This window comes from Diospyros lotus, chromosome 1 (assembly GCF_014633365.1).
Source record: "Diospyros lotus cultivar Yz01 chromosome 1, ASM1463336v1, whole genome shotgun sequence".
Taxonomy (NCBI): Eukaryota; Viridiplantae; Streptophyta; class Magnoliopsida; order Ericales; family Ebenaceae; genus Diospyros; species Diospyros lotus.
The window spans coordinates 3,922,512-3,940,087 of NC_068338.1; the positions used below are offsets into that span (position 1 = coordinate 3,922,512).

A 17,576-nucleotide genomic window follows, 5' to 3' on the forward strand; every position below is an offset into this window, starting at 1 on the left:
AAATTATTTTATTATTATAATTTAGATTATTATCATATATTATTAGTTAAATTATTTAATAATTATTATAATTTAAATTATTTTATCAATTATCATAATCATAATTATTTTATTTTTATCAATCAAACTATTATTAATATTAATTTTATAAGTTATTTTATTTTTATTTAACAATTAAATGTTTTAACTAAAAAAAAAAAATCTATGTATTTCTATAGCGGGAGGTGCTCCCGCCAAACCCCCCAAAACCCACCCACACCCCCCTCCCCCCAAACTTCCCAATCTGCCTTCAAATCCCCCAAATCCTTAAGCTTTTGTCGCCTCCTATTGCCGTCGCTTCAACGACGTCGCTTCAACAGCTCTGCTTCAACTTTCCCGCTGCCACCGCTTCAACAGTTCCTCTTCAACGTTGCCACTTTCGCCTCCACATTTACCATATTATAAGGTAAAGAATTTTATAGGGTATATCTTGATAAGATTTTGGTTATGCTTATTAACTTATATATTGTGATTGCGTGTGTGCATATAGTTGTGTGTGTATGTACGTCTGTGTGTGCGTATGTACATCTGTGTGTGCGTATGTGTGTGTGTTCTGATTAATGGTTGGTGTTCTGTTTTAATGGTCTGATTGATGGTTAGTCTGATTTTCTTTATGCTATGTGTGCGTATGCATGCGTATGTGTGTTCTGATTAATGGGTAGTTTGATTTTCTATTTTCTGGTGTTCTATTTTTTGCTTTTTGTTGGATTGATTGTTGTTGTTATGATTTTCTATTTTCTGGTCTGATACTTTTTCTAATTCAAACCCCCCCAATCACAGAAAGCACATCCGGGTGTGTGAGACCATGAATCCTTTTCCAACATTGGTTCCCTTGCCTTATTCGGATGTTTAAATCCTCCTCCCCCCTTTGTCTGACAAAGGTACTTAGCACTAGAAAGGTCAGCAGCTTTACTTGAAATGTTAATTATTTCACTTAGAGGCTTCTTGTAGCTATCACTATGAAGTTCTCGTTCAATCCAATGTTTATGATAGGGATGAGGTACTATATGATCACCAGTTTGGTCAAATTCATCCCAAATAACATCTTCAAGCTATAAAACTAGATAAATTGATTAAGCGGTAATAACTCCAGTGTTGAGAAAAGAAGATTGAGATATAACAAAATAATGAAAATAAAAATAGCTAGATAAAACTGCAATAAGTTGCAGATGATGAACTATACATGCCAAATATAAAAGGATTAAGATTGCAGTTCTAATTGCACATTTCATAGACCAAATACCTTTAAAAATATAAACAGGCTAAAAATAGAGATTTCAATGAAGCTGAAAGAGAACAATAAGTAGATAAGAAAAAACTGAGGACCTCAAACTAATTCTCGAACACAACAAATTAAAAAAATAAAAATAAGAAAATATCAAAGTCAAATAAACTAATTCTTGTTTGTATCCTTGTTTATTAGCTTGTTTGTAAATAGTTTATAAGTTTGTTGGGAGCATATTTTGAAAATAATGTGTGTTTTTTTATAATTGAGAATATTTTTGCTATATTTTTTATGTTAAGATATTAATATATATTAAAATACACTGATTTTATATGTTCTATAAAAAATGAGCTTGAAATCAAGTTTAAATACACTGATTTTTTTATAATTGGGAGTAGGGTTTTTTTGTTACGTGTGTGTTTTTTTTTTTGGGGGGGAGGGGGAGTTCATAAAGCATGTGTCATTTTTTTACCAAAGCTCTTCTTTGTTTAGTAAACTTTCTCTTTGCACTATTTGACCCTGTGCTTGTTTTTGGTTCATAGATGAGGTCCATAATAATGGTTGGTTCCATTCCCTTATTTTCACAATAATAGTTTGATCCACATAGACTAACATAGTTGGATTATCTGTCATCTAGTTGTTTGATTAAGTAGCACCATGACCTGGGGTGTGATATGGTGTTTGTTTACAAGTTTCCTCTGCCCATTCCCCTTAGTTTTAGTAATATGGTTGCTTGTAAGCAGCTTGTGACCAGCATATCCAATATGGTTGCAAGACAAGTGTCAAATAGGTCGTGATATGCAAGACAAGTAAATGGGTTGGTGCACGTGAAGAAACATGTTGCTTAATTTTAGATAGATGGTTTCTGCATGTCATGTGTACATAAGCAAACTAACTACTGACTTTATTTCTTTGACTTGCAATCATACTGTTTTTTGTACTTGTTTCTTTCTTGATACCTCCACATAAAGTAACCATCATAACTTCTTATATGTAAGGTCGTAACTCTCTTGGGATGGGGGATTTTGGAAGAATTGTAATTCATATTTAATACTTCTGTTTTCTAGTATTGTTTTGCAACTTTTTGAACCTTTGTTTGATCCCCATAGCTTATATAATTTAGGTGCCACTTATTTGACTTTGCAGAAATAGGATCAAAATGTGATCTTTGCCAACTTTAGACTCTGTTTGAGTCTTCTTACATCCACTTTTGACTCTAGCTGTTGGGAAGGCCAGTGAGGTACATTGCATTACAAGGAAGACATAGAAAGAAATAACTTAATGAGTGGTTGGAGATATCATTTACTATTTATATATTTATGTATTGTTTTCAAGAATCACATACCAGTTACATGTTAGAATGGTAACTGCCCTGAGGATGAGGTATAATTAGAAATGAACAAAAATAGTGAAGGAAACTCGTAGTTGCATCTATTTGCAAAAGTGATTTAATTTATTGCTATGATTTTCTTATAAGATAGATCAGGAATCAAGATACTCATTTGCACCAGGTTTATTGAGTTTATAATTGACTTTATTTTTGTCTTACACATGCAATGGCCTATTACGCATGGCAGGTTTGACTTTTTTTTGTACTCATGGCAGGTTTGACTTTTTTTTGTACTCATTGCATGTGTCATCTGTTTGTTTAACTATTGTTGTTTCAAAATGTTTTAGAATCAGAGCTTGGTTGCCATTACAAACCAGTTGAATTATCCACAATGTGAAACTTGGCCTTCTGGAGAAACCACTTTGTGTAATAAAAACCATTTATGCCTGCATTTCTAATGGACAGCAGTTAGAACCACTAGAACTGGAGGGTTTGATTATGAATAGAACAACAAGCATAGATGTTCCATTGTGGGATCAGGGTGGGCTAGTTGTGTTGTTTAACTCATGTTACCAGAAAAACACTAATAATCTAGCAATTTATGAATTTATTTGCAGGTAATGAAAAATGATGAACTTTCATTCCCAAATTCTGAATGTAGTAATCCAAGGCCATTACATTGTTTTTGATATTTATTTGCTTCCCAAAAAGGGGGCTCTTATTTCCATGATGTTATGGTTTTCCCTGATTAATTCAAAACAAAAATATGCTATGATGTTTGTTTTTGTTGGATGCAAAATTGTTAAATGAAATTTCTTTAAAAATATTATAGAAAATGCAGTAGTTTATCCAAGTTTATTCTTGCTGTTCTGTTCTTGCATTTTGGGGATTGAAGCGCAGAATAGGAATGTGATAATTTGCTTCCAGTTTTCTTTTGGTAAATTTAATTTCATCATCAGAATGAATAAATTGTGTTAACTATATTTAGCTTGTGAAGAATTCCGGCCTAGCTATGTTCTATTGCTTGAATTGACTATTACATGTTAACTAGACCAAAATTTCCAGGTCAGGACTTTATGGGATAGTGTTCTTTTGACACTATTATCTTGGGATATTCATGAATTCTGCTGATGTTATGTGTGATTTAGGTTCAGAAGGTCTATGCCAATTAATTATGCAGGCAACAGACTTTACCCTACTGCATTTCCATACATGAATCACCAAAGTTTATAGGGAAATACAAGCACATAGTTTTTTGAAAGTGAATAATTATTCATGTATTAGTATACACAAGTTCTGGGTGTCGTGCTTAATTAAAAGTTGCCAACGAAGACACCATGATTGTTGGTCAGTTGTCACCCTCAAAATCTAATGAGCATCTGATGGTTATGATTAAAGTCAAATAACAAATCAATGGAGCTGTCTGATTAGAATTAGAGGGTCTTAGCCTTCTAACCAGATCTCATTTAAATATACTTTAAACATTTCTTTTTACCCCCTTAATAATAATAACTATAGTAATCAGTAAACTATATTTGCTGTAAAATAGGGTGAGTGGGGTTAATCGCCTTGAATTTTCCCTTGATTATGTATATAATTATAATGTTTTTATATGATAAAGTTAACTCTAGTTTGAAAAACTCCAACTGGCCCTACTAAAAATTACAAAAGCTAATTAAGAAAAATGGGCAGTTTCACTTTTTTTTGATAAATAAAAATTAATTAGAAAGTGGTGTGATTGTAAGTCTATGAAATTAAATTAGAGTAGTAGTATAATTTTAATTTTAAAATATTAATCTAGTTTATACCTTCCTTTGGTTTAAGAACAAGTGGGGTCAATGTTCCATGTATCTCGTTTGACTCCTACTTGTATAAAGCAATTTACTTTTACAAAATTATATTATATGTTTAAAAGTTTGATATAAAACTTTAGTGAAAATTTGAAAAATAATATTTTTTTTTAGGTAAAAAGAATTATAAAATGACGGTGATACAAATAATGATAATATTAATATTATACTAATATAAATATTATCAATTCTTTAATTTATTAGATAGTGATATTTAATTGTCATGATTGACCACGAAGCTTAGCCCCAATCTTGAAAACGGTTTTTTGTAACAATGACAATTGGTAACGTAACATGCCACGCGTGTGCCAAAAGTTTTAACTTTTTTGAATTATTAATATATATCTAAAGAATACTAATATAAGAGCTTTGTTTCTTTTAGGTTGGCAGATATATATATATGTGTATGTATATATGTACATGAATACTGGTAGTGCTTTTATCCCATATTCTCGTGCTCTGTAATTTAATCTATCTCTAATACTATCAATTTCTGTTGTATCTAGTACGATGGACAGGAATTGGATGCAATTGGATGATAGACTTTTTGACCAATATGTTAATGGAGTTGATCAATTTCTTGAATTCGCTTTTCCACACACACGCTTAAATGGTAGAATTAGGTGTCCCTGCATGACTTGTAACAATACAGAAGTGAGAGTTCGGGAAGAGGTGAAATTTCATCTACTAAGGTATGGAATGGTTAAGAATTATGTCACTTGGTATCATCATGGGGAGGATGTATTTGCTGAAGTAGATAGTAGTGATGATGATTGATGGCGCGCATATTTTATATTATTTATCCCTCTTATTCCATCTTCATTGCACTCTATTTATGTTATTTCATTTGTCTTGTGTTTATTTTATTTTATTGGGCTTCACACTATTTTTATTCTTATTTGGAAGATTTGGGCCGCAGATTTGAGCTATTTTGATAGAGGCGCAAGTGGGCTTCGCAAGGTGGACGGACATCGAGTCTGAAAGAGGCAACCATACTTCATTATGGGTTATGGGCAAATTTAGACTCCATTGGCCTTTTTAATTAATTAAATTATGGGCCATATGTATTAAAATAACCCTAAGCCCATTTAGCCTAGGTTTTTCTTTTCCAAAACCCTATAAATAAGAGCTAGCTAAGAGGCATTAGGGTGCGGCCGATTTTTGGGAGGATTCTCATGTTTTCAACCTAGAAGCTATGAAAGGCTAATTCGCTTGTAATCTGCTACATTCCCGTACCCCTTGCCCGATTTGAGTCTCGATCATGTAGTCGAATCCGGTTTGGAACTCGATTCTCATGTTTTTATTGATGATTTCGTTTCTTTTCCTTCTCTATGTTTATGTATGTTTCTTTTACGTGGTTGTGTGAATGCATGCATGATATTTGGATGGGTTTAATTGACGTGCTCGGTTGAGGCTTTGATTAGAAAGAAACGGTATATTATAAATTGTATGAGCGATTGCTCATTTTGATTTAATCTTTTACGGTTATATAAGAATAAAATCAAACCAAATAGATTATTTTCATAAGTGAGACGGGGATTACCGTGGTAAGAAGGTAGGGTTTGTAGCGTGTTACGTTTTAGTTGGTCGAGAATTCATATTTGTTTCATTCTTGAGCGTTTTTAAGTTCGATTTTCATCACAACGCCCCCCCCCTCATTTAATCTTGTTTTGACAGTTCGTTGGAAGTTCGTTGGGAGACGACCTGGGGAGCATCCTAGCTGCAAACCAGTCCTAATACACACACACACTAATCTGGTCGGTTCGACAGCCTCGATCAATGATGATGAGGACGGTAATGATGATGGTATGCGTCCTATGTTGGAAGAAGCATTTGGAATGCACAATATCAACGTTGAGATGGGTGGATGTTCATTTACTAGTAATGATGAGCCTAACCAACCCGCAAAAAATTTTTATGATTTGTTGAGAGATGCTGAACAACCTCTTTATCCAGGATGTGATCATGCTTCGAAGCTTGAATTCCTTGTGAAATTACTACATTTGAAATGCTTGAGTGGTTGGAGCAATAATTTCTTCAACACTTTGCTCGAGCTCATTAGATCAGTATTTCCTGTCAGTGAAACTATACCATCTTCGTATTATGAAGCTAGAAAGTTCATTCGAGATTTAGGTCTTGACTATGAGAAGATAGATGCATGTCCAAATAACTGCATACTTTTTCGAAAAGAATATGCAAACTCCCATGAATGTGTAAAATGTGGCGCTTATAGATGGAAGATGGTAGCAACACATAATGATTCACCTAGCAAGAAGATACCTATCAAATTAGAGCAGATCTTCCTTCCCACATTTTTTGATGTTATGGAACATTTGCCAGTTCACTTGCCTTCTGAAGCTAGAATTGCCGAACCAGTTCAATATCGATGGATGTATCCAATTGAAAGGTGAACACATTGCTTATAACATAATATATTTGAGAAAATAGGCATATATATGTTACTAGAAGAGGCTGACATTTGTTTGAAAACTTTTGATAGGTATTTACGTTCATTAAAGTCCTATGTGCGTAATAAGAGTCGTCCGGAGGGTTCGATTGAGGAAGGATATCTTGTAGAGGAATGCTTAACCTTTTGTTCTAGGTATCTCAGTGGAATCGAAACAAAATTCAATCGCATCAATAGGAATGATGATAGGGATGGGGTGGAATCTACTGGAGGATTATCTGTGTTTTCCAAAGTAGGTTGTGGTTTAGGGAAAGCGACTCAATGTGAGATTGAAAGGGAGGAATGGTTGCAAGCTCGGTTGTATGTTCTAAAAAATTGCGATGAGGTTCGACCATTCATTGAGTAAGTAGTGCTAATTTTGATATATATATATATATATATATATAAACTAACTTTCATGTTTGCCTAAGGATTAGTATTGTACAATTTGGAACAGAGAACATAAGCAATCCTTGGCTCACTCTCTTGCCCATTCTCTTCCTCAACACATAGAAAATATTCACAATAAGGACTTTCCCAATTGGTTTGAGAATCAAGTAAGTATAATGTGCATTTGGGTTCACATTGGACACACATAGTGTGGCACTTACACTTTCAATGCTCGCATTAATGGGATGTATTCTCTAATAGTGCCTTTCAATGAATAGGTGACACAAATGCACAATTCGGAGATTGGAGTGGATGATAATTTGTTATCACTTGCTCGGGGTCCAACTCATAGTGCATTATCATACAAGGGTTATATTGTTAATGGTTTTCGATTCCATACTCGAGATCGTGACAAAGAATTAAAGACTCAAAACAGTGGAGTTGTTGTAACAGGAGAAACAAATAGTTTTTCCAGTGCACGAGATAATAGTCCAACTATCAATAATGTGGATTACTATGGTGTGTTAATGAACATTATTGAATTCCAATATCTTGGAGGTAATCGAGTAGTTCTATTGAAGTGTGATAGGAGAGATGTTTATTCTCAAGGAAGAGGAATCAAGACAGATGAACATGGGTTCACTTCCTTAAATTTTGGACGTTCTTTACAAACCAATGAGCCTTTTGTCCTGGCTTGCCAAGCTGAACAGGTTTATTATGTGAGGGATATGTGTGATCCTAATTGGTATGTTGTTCAAAGATCACAACCTCAGGATTTTTATGAAATGCATGTTGAAGAAGGAAGCGAAGATCAACCATATCAACAGAAAGAGCCATTAATTAGCTCGTGTTCACCCCAAGATGTGAGTGCATATGAGGAAGACTTTACATTGATTAGAAGTGACATTCTAGCAGAGATTCCATGTGAAGAAGGTGTATCACGTTAATTGGGAAAACAAAAGAGGGAGTGGGAAGGGAAAAAAGAAAGTCAGAGGGAGAGGAAAACGAAAAGTCATTGAATGTTATGATGATGATGATGATGATGATGATGAATGAGCTTAAGTGTTTTGACTTTTTGGTTTGTAAGTATGAGGCACTATAACTTTATAGACACCAGAGATTGCATATGTGTGCTAGTTATTGTATAATAGTCTTGATGTTTATAAACTAAGTATGAATCAATTTAAGTTGGCTTAATTTGGATAGAGTATACACTCATTTGGATTTGGATTGAATTTACATGCAGACAAATTATTAGCCTATATGGGCAAACTATAACTCTATCTTTCTATATCTCTCTCTCTTTTTTTTTTTTTGGTTTACAGGTTGGTCCTTCTCTTTTTCATCTTGTGCGTACATTTGTGATACCAGCATTGTTCGAGGTATGTATCATGTGAGTGATAGGATTTAATCACTCCCTCTGGGTGGTGGGTGATCACCCTTTTTTTTTTTTTAAATTTTGAATGTTTACTCTATACGTATCCTGTGAGTGATAGGGTTTAATCACTCCCTCTGGGTGGTGGGTGATCACCCATTATTTTTTATTTTTAATGCTTAGTATTATATGTATCCCGTGAGTGATAGGATTTAATCACTCTCTCCGGGTGGTGGGTGATCACCCATTTTTTAAAATTTTTAATGCTTAATACTATATGTATCCTGTGAGTGATAAGATTTAATCTGTAACGACTCGTCTAGTGAGCCTTAGATGTTAATTATATTTTTATATAGTGTGTTGTTGTGGGCTTGTTAGATGCCAAAAGTAAGTTATGGGTGAATAAGAGGTTAAATGGAGCTCATGTACTCATTTTTTGACTGAAATGTTCAAAGAACTTCATTTAATATTTAAACCAATAATGCAAATATTAATCTTTCCCTAAATTATGCTAATACAAATATGAGATCCATGCTTTGATAAGAGACCATTCTTCTGGATAATATCTGAAGTTTGAAATAATAAGCTTAATGGAGAGTAAATGAAATAGAATAAATAGTAGTCTATAGTGAACTTTTGAAAATATAATATAGTGGAACTTTAGAGCAATGGTTATGTATATTGAAAGTGTCCTTAAATTCTAACTTATTAATTCTAAATCACTATCTGTTCATGGCCTCCATTTATTTATCCTTATCAAGCTATGTAGTCACATGCTTAAATTATGCATCAGCCATCTAGAAAATTGTTCCCTTTAATGTGATGTGAATATTTAATGAATTTTTAAATATAAAAAATAATTTTAATTATAAGATAAATTCTTTTTTTTATTTCTATATAAACTTTTAATATTTTTTAAGTGATGTTGCTTATTGAAAAATAAAATATTAAATCATTGCCTTTTTTGGAAAACAATGCCATGAAAATAACATGATAATGCAATTTTCATTTGTGTTGATGCATTTTGTAGCTAATGGCGAGTAGAGCACACATTTCTCTAAGTGTTGATCAAAGTCCGTCTATATCACCAAATTCATCAATTCCTTCATCATTGCCTCCTTTAAACTCTTTCGTTGGAAGTGCAGGTCAAAATTAAGTTTAATCTATAATGTAATTACCTAATTTATATTGGACTAATTTTTTTCTAATTATGTTAATTATATTGTATTTATTCTAACATGAATAGGGTTTATCTCAAGAAAAAGAACTGGGGGAAATACCAAAAATAGGAAACTCACAAGTTTAGCGCCTGGTCAGAAATTGCCATTGTAGTTTAACAATTATAACCAAGTAATAGGGGTCCAAATGCAAACATGTTTGCAAGCTACTTAGGGAAGATTGTTGCAGTGTGTGAGGATGCTCCAATAACTTGCAAATGGTGGGAAGATGTTCCTCAAGCCAACAAAGCTAAAATGTATTCATATGTATTGGTAAGGTCAATAGGCAAAATTTATAATAGATATAGTCATTTTTTAATTCTTTTTTAGATATATTCCTTTTTTTGATAGGACAAATTTGAGTTTGAGGAAAACGAAAATAGGAAAAATTAGATTATAAGAAAAATGGGAAACAAGTTTGCAAACTATAAGCATAGATTGAAGGTCAAATACTACGACACGTACACCACAAATGATGAGAGAATTCAAGTGGGTCCAGTAGACATTGAGAGAGAGCAATGGAGAGATTTTGTGCATTGGTTGAGCTCACCTGAGTTTTGGGTATACTACACTTGAAAGGTGTTTGTTTTATTATATTTGTATTTATTATTATTTACTTATAAAGCAAAGAAATTCATTAAGATTTTTGATTTGATTAATTAATTTTTTCATATTACTTGACATCAAGACCACATGTGCTCGAAATAAGGACAATCGATCAAAGTTAAAAATGAGCAAAACTACTGGTACAAGAAGTTTTGCTCGAGTTAGAGCTGAAGAGGTATAAATTTTCAGTGTTTTAATTTCTATCATTACATCTCATTTTGTGTAGTATTTTTTTATCTATTAATTAAAAATACCTTTTTTTGTTGATAATTACTTAAATCCAGGCTCAAAAATTAGGACATGACCTAACAGAAGTAGAAATGTTTTACTTGACACACAAAAAAAAGGATGGGTCAATGGTTGATTCGACGTCAGCAAAAATTGTGGTAAGCATTTAAGTTACTTTTAAAGTTTATGTTATTGTTTTGTTATTCTTGATATCATCAAAATAATTATGATCTTTTTATGGAATCTTCTTATGGATCAAAATTAAAGTTCTTCCTTGCAAGGCCCAATCCAAGAAGGTAAAAACCAACTAGAAATGTTCTCATATTACATTCATCCATGCGCATTAGAGAAAAACAAAAGGAACTAGTAACTCTATTAATTCTGTTTAGATATGAATTTTGTCTCACTCTAAGTTCTCAAAGTTAATTGTTTAGTTGTGAAAAATGATTATTTTCTAATATTGTTTAAGTGCAATATGTAATAATTATTTGTGCAACATTTTATTACAGGAAAATATTCAAACTATAGCAGCCCAAAGAGCTGAGGAGCAGCCTTCTGAACCTGTTGATGAAAATCACATTTTTCTTGAAGTGATGGGCAAAGAAAGGCATGGTCGAGTTCGTGGATATGGTTTCGGCCCTACACATTCTTCAGTCTCTAGCAAGCTTCCTTCTCAATTACAAATGGCTTCAACAATTGAAACACTAAGACAAGAGAATAAAGAGTTGAAAGAAAAACTAAGCACAGTAGAGCAAATCCAACCAGAAACTCTTAGCTTGCTAAAAAGCTTCATGGAAGAGGTTAGATTAGGAAGGGTTAGTAATGAATGATGATGCTTTACTGATATGACATGTTTTAGTTGATGAATAGTGTTCAACATTCCATATTTTGTAGGTTTATTGGTTTTGTAAAGTGATACTTTGAATTATAGTTTTTTATTGTTGATAATGTGAGTACATATATATGTTTGCCTTTTGGGTTGCTGATGATTGTATAACAATATATTTCATATATTGTGATAGTTTGTAACATTTTGTAAAGCAAGTGTTCGTAAATTTGTAAAATAAGTGTACATGGTATTGGTTGTAGGCCAAAAAAGGTGAAATTGTAAACCACTTTTAGTGACAGCCGCTTATGGTTGTCACTAATGGGTTAAAACCACTTTTAGTGACGGCTGCATATGGTCGTCACTAATGGGTTAAAACCACTTTTAGTGACGGCCGCATATGGTCGTCACTAATGGGTTAAAACCACTTTTAGTGACGGCCGCATATGGTCGTCACTAATGGGTAAACCACTAATAGGTAAACCACTAATGTGCATACCGACATTATTGTCACTAATGGGTTAACTTTAGTGATGGCCGACATCATCATCACTAATGGGTTAACTTTAGTGATGGCTGACATCGTGTCACTAACGGGTTAACTTTAGTGACGGTCAACATGTAGTGATGGCCACGTATGGCTGTCACTAATGAGTTGCCATTAGTGACGGCCACCATTATGGTCACTAATTACATTAGTGACGGCCATATTGGCTGTCACTAATGGGTTAACTTTAGTGATGGCCACATATGGCTGTCACTAAGGGGTTAACTTTAGTGACGGACAGTTTTATCATCACTAATTACATTAGTTGTAATTAGTGACGAGGGAATTACTGACGACTTGTGATAGTCTATTTGGCCGTCACTAATACTTTAAGTGACGGCCTTTTGGGCTTTTAGTGACGACCCTGGCCTCCACTAAAAAGCTTGTTTCTTGTAGTGATTCCCAAAAGAGTTACATGGAAAGACTTCATGCCAATATTCTATTCCAAGAAGCTGCCTACTGAAATCATTATGTTTCTCTCTAACTCCTTTAAAAGAATATCCACCCACAGATAACAAATAATATTGATGTAATGTTTTCATATTATTGTTTTCCTTTTATTTTGTTTTGCATACCTAGGAGTTCACGTGTCTGTTTTATTTTTCCTTTCATTTTGCTTTGCTTTATTTATACATGCATGTTTTTCTCCTTTATAAAAAAAGTGCAGCCATGAATACGAAGAAACGTCTAAGAAAGATAGGCACTACTGATTTAGGTGGTGATGCCTCACTTACCACACATGCTTCAGCATCATTGTCATCTCCACTACAGCCCCCAGCATCCTCCCCAACTCCACCACAACCTCCAGCATCCTCCCTATCTCCACCATAGCCTCAATTATCTGCGCATACCTGGCTGCACTCTCACCCTGCAATTAAAACACAATAAAAACACATTAAAACTTTTATATTTTTTTCTTTATTTTGGTGAGAGGTTTATACTCGTCAGTGTACGAGTGCAGTTGTAGTCTAAATTTAAATTTATATTTTCTAGATGAGTCCAGGTCATCCATTAAGAGATTTATTTATGGCAAAAGTAAAAGAATGTCATACACACGCACACGTATTTGGATGAATTGGTAACAAGATTTTTTTTTATGGTTTTTTAGATAACAGATACTAGGAAATAAAGCAAGACAGAAGTTGAAATAAACACTTAATGTGAGGATATGAAATTAGATAGTACTTGAGTTAAAACAATTTCAGCACCAACCCGTTGATTCCCAAATTTTATCAAAAAAGATTAGCAACATTTATTTAATTTCAGATATGAGGGTTTGTTATTAAATGCAATTAGAGATGATGATAGTTCTAGTTTAATCAATCCCCATACATGATATGCGGGATTCTAATTTAAGCAACTACCATAAATCCAATTGCAATTAATACACAAAACAACTAAATTAATCATCCAGATTTGGGTATGATAGCGTTTCCAGTTCTAGTAACTCTCATGCGTGACATGAAAGCTCTAAGTTAGGCTTACGCTCGAATCTAAACCTAGTGATTTCTCAATAATTAAGACACACTCATACTGAAATTTCAATTAATGTTACTCATTTAAAGCGCAGCTTTCTTTGAGAATCATTAGCGTTGGACACTGTCCTTGCCTTAAACCCAAGATTAGATTTAGCTACTCATCTCCATTTGAAAGTTAATTGACAGGAATTTAAATGACAAAAATTAAAATAGCAGAAACTAACTAGCTATTTAGGCGGTGGATAATTAAAAGACAAGAATTAAAATTGCAAAAATTTAAAGGCAGAAATTAACCGGCCATTCAGGCGGTGAATAATAAAGTAACAATAAATGACATAAGAATTTAAAAGAAGAAAGAAATGAAGTAAGATCACAAGAGAAAACAATAGAGAAAATAAGAGAGAACAAAAGCAATTCTCAAAGAGAGAATTATAAGAAAACAACTAAACTTTGATTCAAGAATAATAATCACCCTTACAAATGCAATCAAGTGAGTTATTTATAGCCCACAAGATGCAATACAAACCATACAATTTCAATTATTCAACTAAACATAATTATATCTAATGGTCACTCACACACTTAAAGTTAAATGGATTTTAGCTATAATACACACCTAATAAAGCACTCATAAAGTTAAATGAATTTTAGCTATAATACACACCTAATAGTTAAATGGATTTTAGCTAAAATACATACCTAATAAAGCACTCAAAAAAATAAAAATAGATTTCTACAATTGGTTTTTTTTTTTTTTTTCATTAGGATTAAAAATAATACTTGGGCCTTCTCCAAATGATGTATTCCATGGGCTTGCTCAAGTTGGGCCTTAATTCTTCATAGGCTTTAATTCTTCATTCTTCAATCCAATTTGAGTCTCCAAGCCCACCTTCTTCATGCCTACAAACAAGCAATTGAGTGTTATTAATAAATTATATATTATATTATATATATCCTTGTCCTAATTGTGTTCTTAGAAATTGGGAGACCAGAGCAGTGGTGTATGATCATTTGATTTGTAGAGGGTTTCCAACCACATATACTATTTGGTTTTGGCACGGGGAGTTAACTACAGGGGAAACTTCTAACAGCACACCTTTGATACAAAATCCCTTATACAGTCATGATCCAATACACAATATGATCAACGATGCTTTTGGGATATCTAGAGACCATGTGAATGTAGAAGCCTACACATCGCATCAACCAGTACATGAAGGTGAAGAAAGGATGCCAAAATTGAATCAAGGACCTAATAAGGAAACTAAGGCATTTTACAATCTAGTTAGGGATGGAAATCAAGCATTGTATGAAGGATGTACGAAGTACTCGAAGTTATCATTCCTAGTAAAACTATATCACATCAAGTTCTTGTGCGGATTGAGTAACAAAGCAATGTCTATGATTTTAGAATTGTTAAAAGATGCCTTCGAACATGCAGAGATTCCTGATTCTTTTTATGAGGCGAAGAAATTAATTACCAAGCTTGGTCTTAATTAGAGTCAAATACATGCATGTCCAAATGATTGTATGTTGTATTGGGGAGAAGATGAAAGTAGAGAGACATGCAAAGTATGTAACACGTCAAGATGGAAACAAAGTAGAAAGGTAACCTGACGAACATGTCTGGTGGGGGCAAGAAAAGAAAAAAGAAACCTGTCAAAGTTTTACGGTACTTTCCACTTAAACCACGTTTGCAAAGGTTATTTATGTCTTCTAAAACTGCTGAACATATGAGGTGGCATTCTGTGGATAGTAACAAAGATGGCTTGATGAGGCACCCGAGAGACTTTGAGGCGTGGAAGAGATTCGATGAAACACACCTTGAATTCGCATCAGATCCACGGAATGTTAGGCTTGGGTTAGCTAGCGATGGCTTCAATCCTTTTGAAACTTTGAGTACCAACTATAGCATTTGGCCTGTGATTCTTATACCGTACAACTTACCCCCTTAGATGTGTATGAAGTAGACTTCCTTCATCCTTTCAATGATCATTCTGGGAAAGAAAATGCCAGGGAATGATATCGATGTTTACTTGCAACCCTTGATTAAAGACTTGAAGGATTTGTGGGATGGTGGTGTGGAAACATTTGATGCTTCACTCAATCAAATGTTTAATATGCGTGCTACATTGATGTGGACAATTAGTTATTTTCCTGGGCTTGGCAATTTATTTGGGTGGAACACACACACTGGTTCAGCTTGTCCAACTTGCAATTTTGACTTTGTTGCCCATCATCAACCTCATAGTAGAAAGTGGAGTTTTATGGGTCATCGTCGATTTTTAGAGCCAAATCACAGATTCAGGTTTAACCGTATTCACTTTGATGGTAATATAGAGTTTAGGAATCCACCAGTGGCACTATCAGGTTCTGAGATATTCAAGCAGTTGGAAAATGTTCATGTTACATTTGGGAAAGGGATGGAGGTTGAAGATAACAAAAAAAGAACTCGCCGAAAAAATATTGAAGAAAGTGGTTGTCAACAATGGAGAAAGAAAAGTATATTTTTCTAACTTCCTTATTGGGAGTACAACTTGTTGTGCCATAACCTTGATCTTATGCACATTGAGAAGAATGTGTGTGATAATATCTTGTACACCATTCTCAATGAAAGTGGGAAAACAAAAGATAATCTCAATGCTCGAAAAGACTTGAAAGAGATGGGTGTAAGAAGTGATCTTTGGCCAAATAAAAATGGACAGTATCGACCTGTTTTATTTACAATGTCAAATGCCCAAAAAGATGTATTTCTTACAACTTTGAAGAATGTTTTAGTGCCTGATGGTTACTTAAGTAACATTGCTAGGTGTATTAATCTAAAGCATCGGAAGATATTTAGTTTGAAAAGTCATGATTCACATATTCTTATGGAGTAACTGCTACCAATATCAATTAGAAATGTGTTGCCTAACCAAGTGTATTGATAGGGCTTAATTGTTTACATACTTTTATCTAATTTTTATCTTAACATTGTGTTAATTTTTCTACATAAATGTGTGTTTATATGGATTTTATATTATTTTAATCTCTTTTTATAGGAACTCAGTAAAGAAAATTAATTTGAAGATTTGGGGGTAAAAAGAAAAAAATATATATTATAAAGTTAATTTGGAAATTAATTTCAAAATTAATATTGTAATATAAAATAAATAAATAAATAAATAAATATTTTAAATAATTAATATTATAATATAATTAAAGTTATTATATTTAACAATATATTAAATATTATATATATTATTTTGTATATTATATTATATATTAAATTATAATATTTATATATATTATATTTTATCTTATATTATTTATATATATAATATTATAATAAGATAACTATTATATATATATATATATATATTAATTGGCAGTGGCGTGAATTGAAGTTGCATTGTTAAATATAATATTATAATATTAAAAGTGGAATTGGAGAAGACTCAAGCTAGGGCTCGGCCAGCGCTTGATATATATATTATATTATAATATAATGAAACAAGGAAGATGGGGTGTCACGGACAGTGAAGTAATTGGGAGGAGGTGAATAGCGGAGATCCAGATGAGCAGCGGCTGAGTGCTTGAGGCGCAGGCGGACAGTGAGGAAAGGGAGAAGGGAATGCGGCGCACAGCACAGGGACGCCTTAAGCATATTTATTGTGACCCAGATCTATTTTAGATCTGGGCAGGGAGCATCCTCTCTTCTTCATTCAATTTTCTATTTTTATTTTATTTTAATAATGTTTAGCTAATTTATTGTAGCTAGGATTTGGATGGATTTTAATTTTGGGATTATATAATTATTTTTTTAATTTGATTCAAATCCCGATTATTATTTACATGAGGATTTTATATTGTTGTGTTTAATGCTTTAAAAGATTGGCCATCTTTTAATGATTTAATGATTTATGCATAACTAACTAAAGGATTATTATAAATTAGATCTATAGGCAATATAAATCACATGCTTGACTATGAGATCGAGAGATGATTAGCTCATGTGTGGGAATCGAGGAAGCTTAATG

General features: G+C 33.1%; 1 protein-coding gene across 1 annotated transcript; it reads left to right on the top strand.

Moving 5' to 3' along the window:
- The first annotated feature begins 10,054 nt into the window (after positions 1 to 10,054).
- On the top strand, positions 10,055 to 11,630 carry LOC127814098 (uncharacterized). Its single transcript, XM_052355362.1, has 4 exons — positions 10,055 to 10,653; positions 10,763 to 10,864; positions 11,216 to 11,506; positions 11,601 to 11,630. Exons 1-4 carry the CDS (start codon positions 10,603 to 10,605, stop codon positions 11,628 to 11,630), a joined length of 474 nt encoding a protein of 157 aa, XP_052211322.1. The 5' UTR covers positions 10,055 to 10,602.
- Positions 11,631 to 17,576: the final 5,946 nt, after the last annotated feature.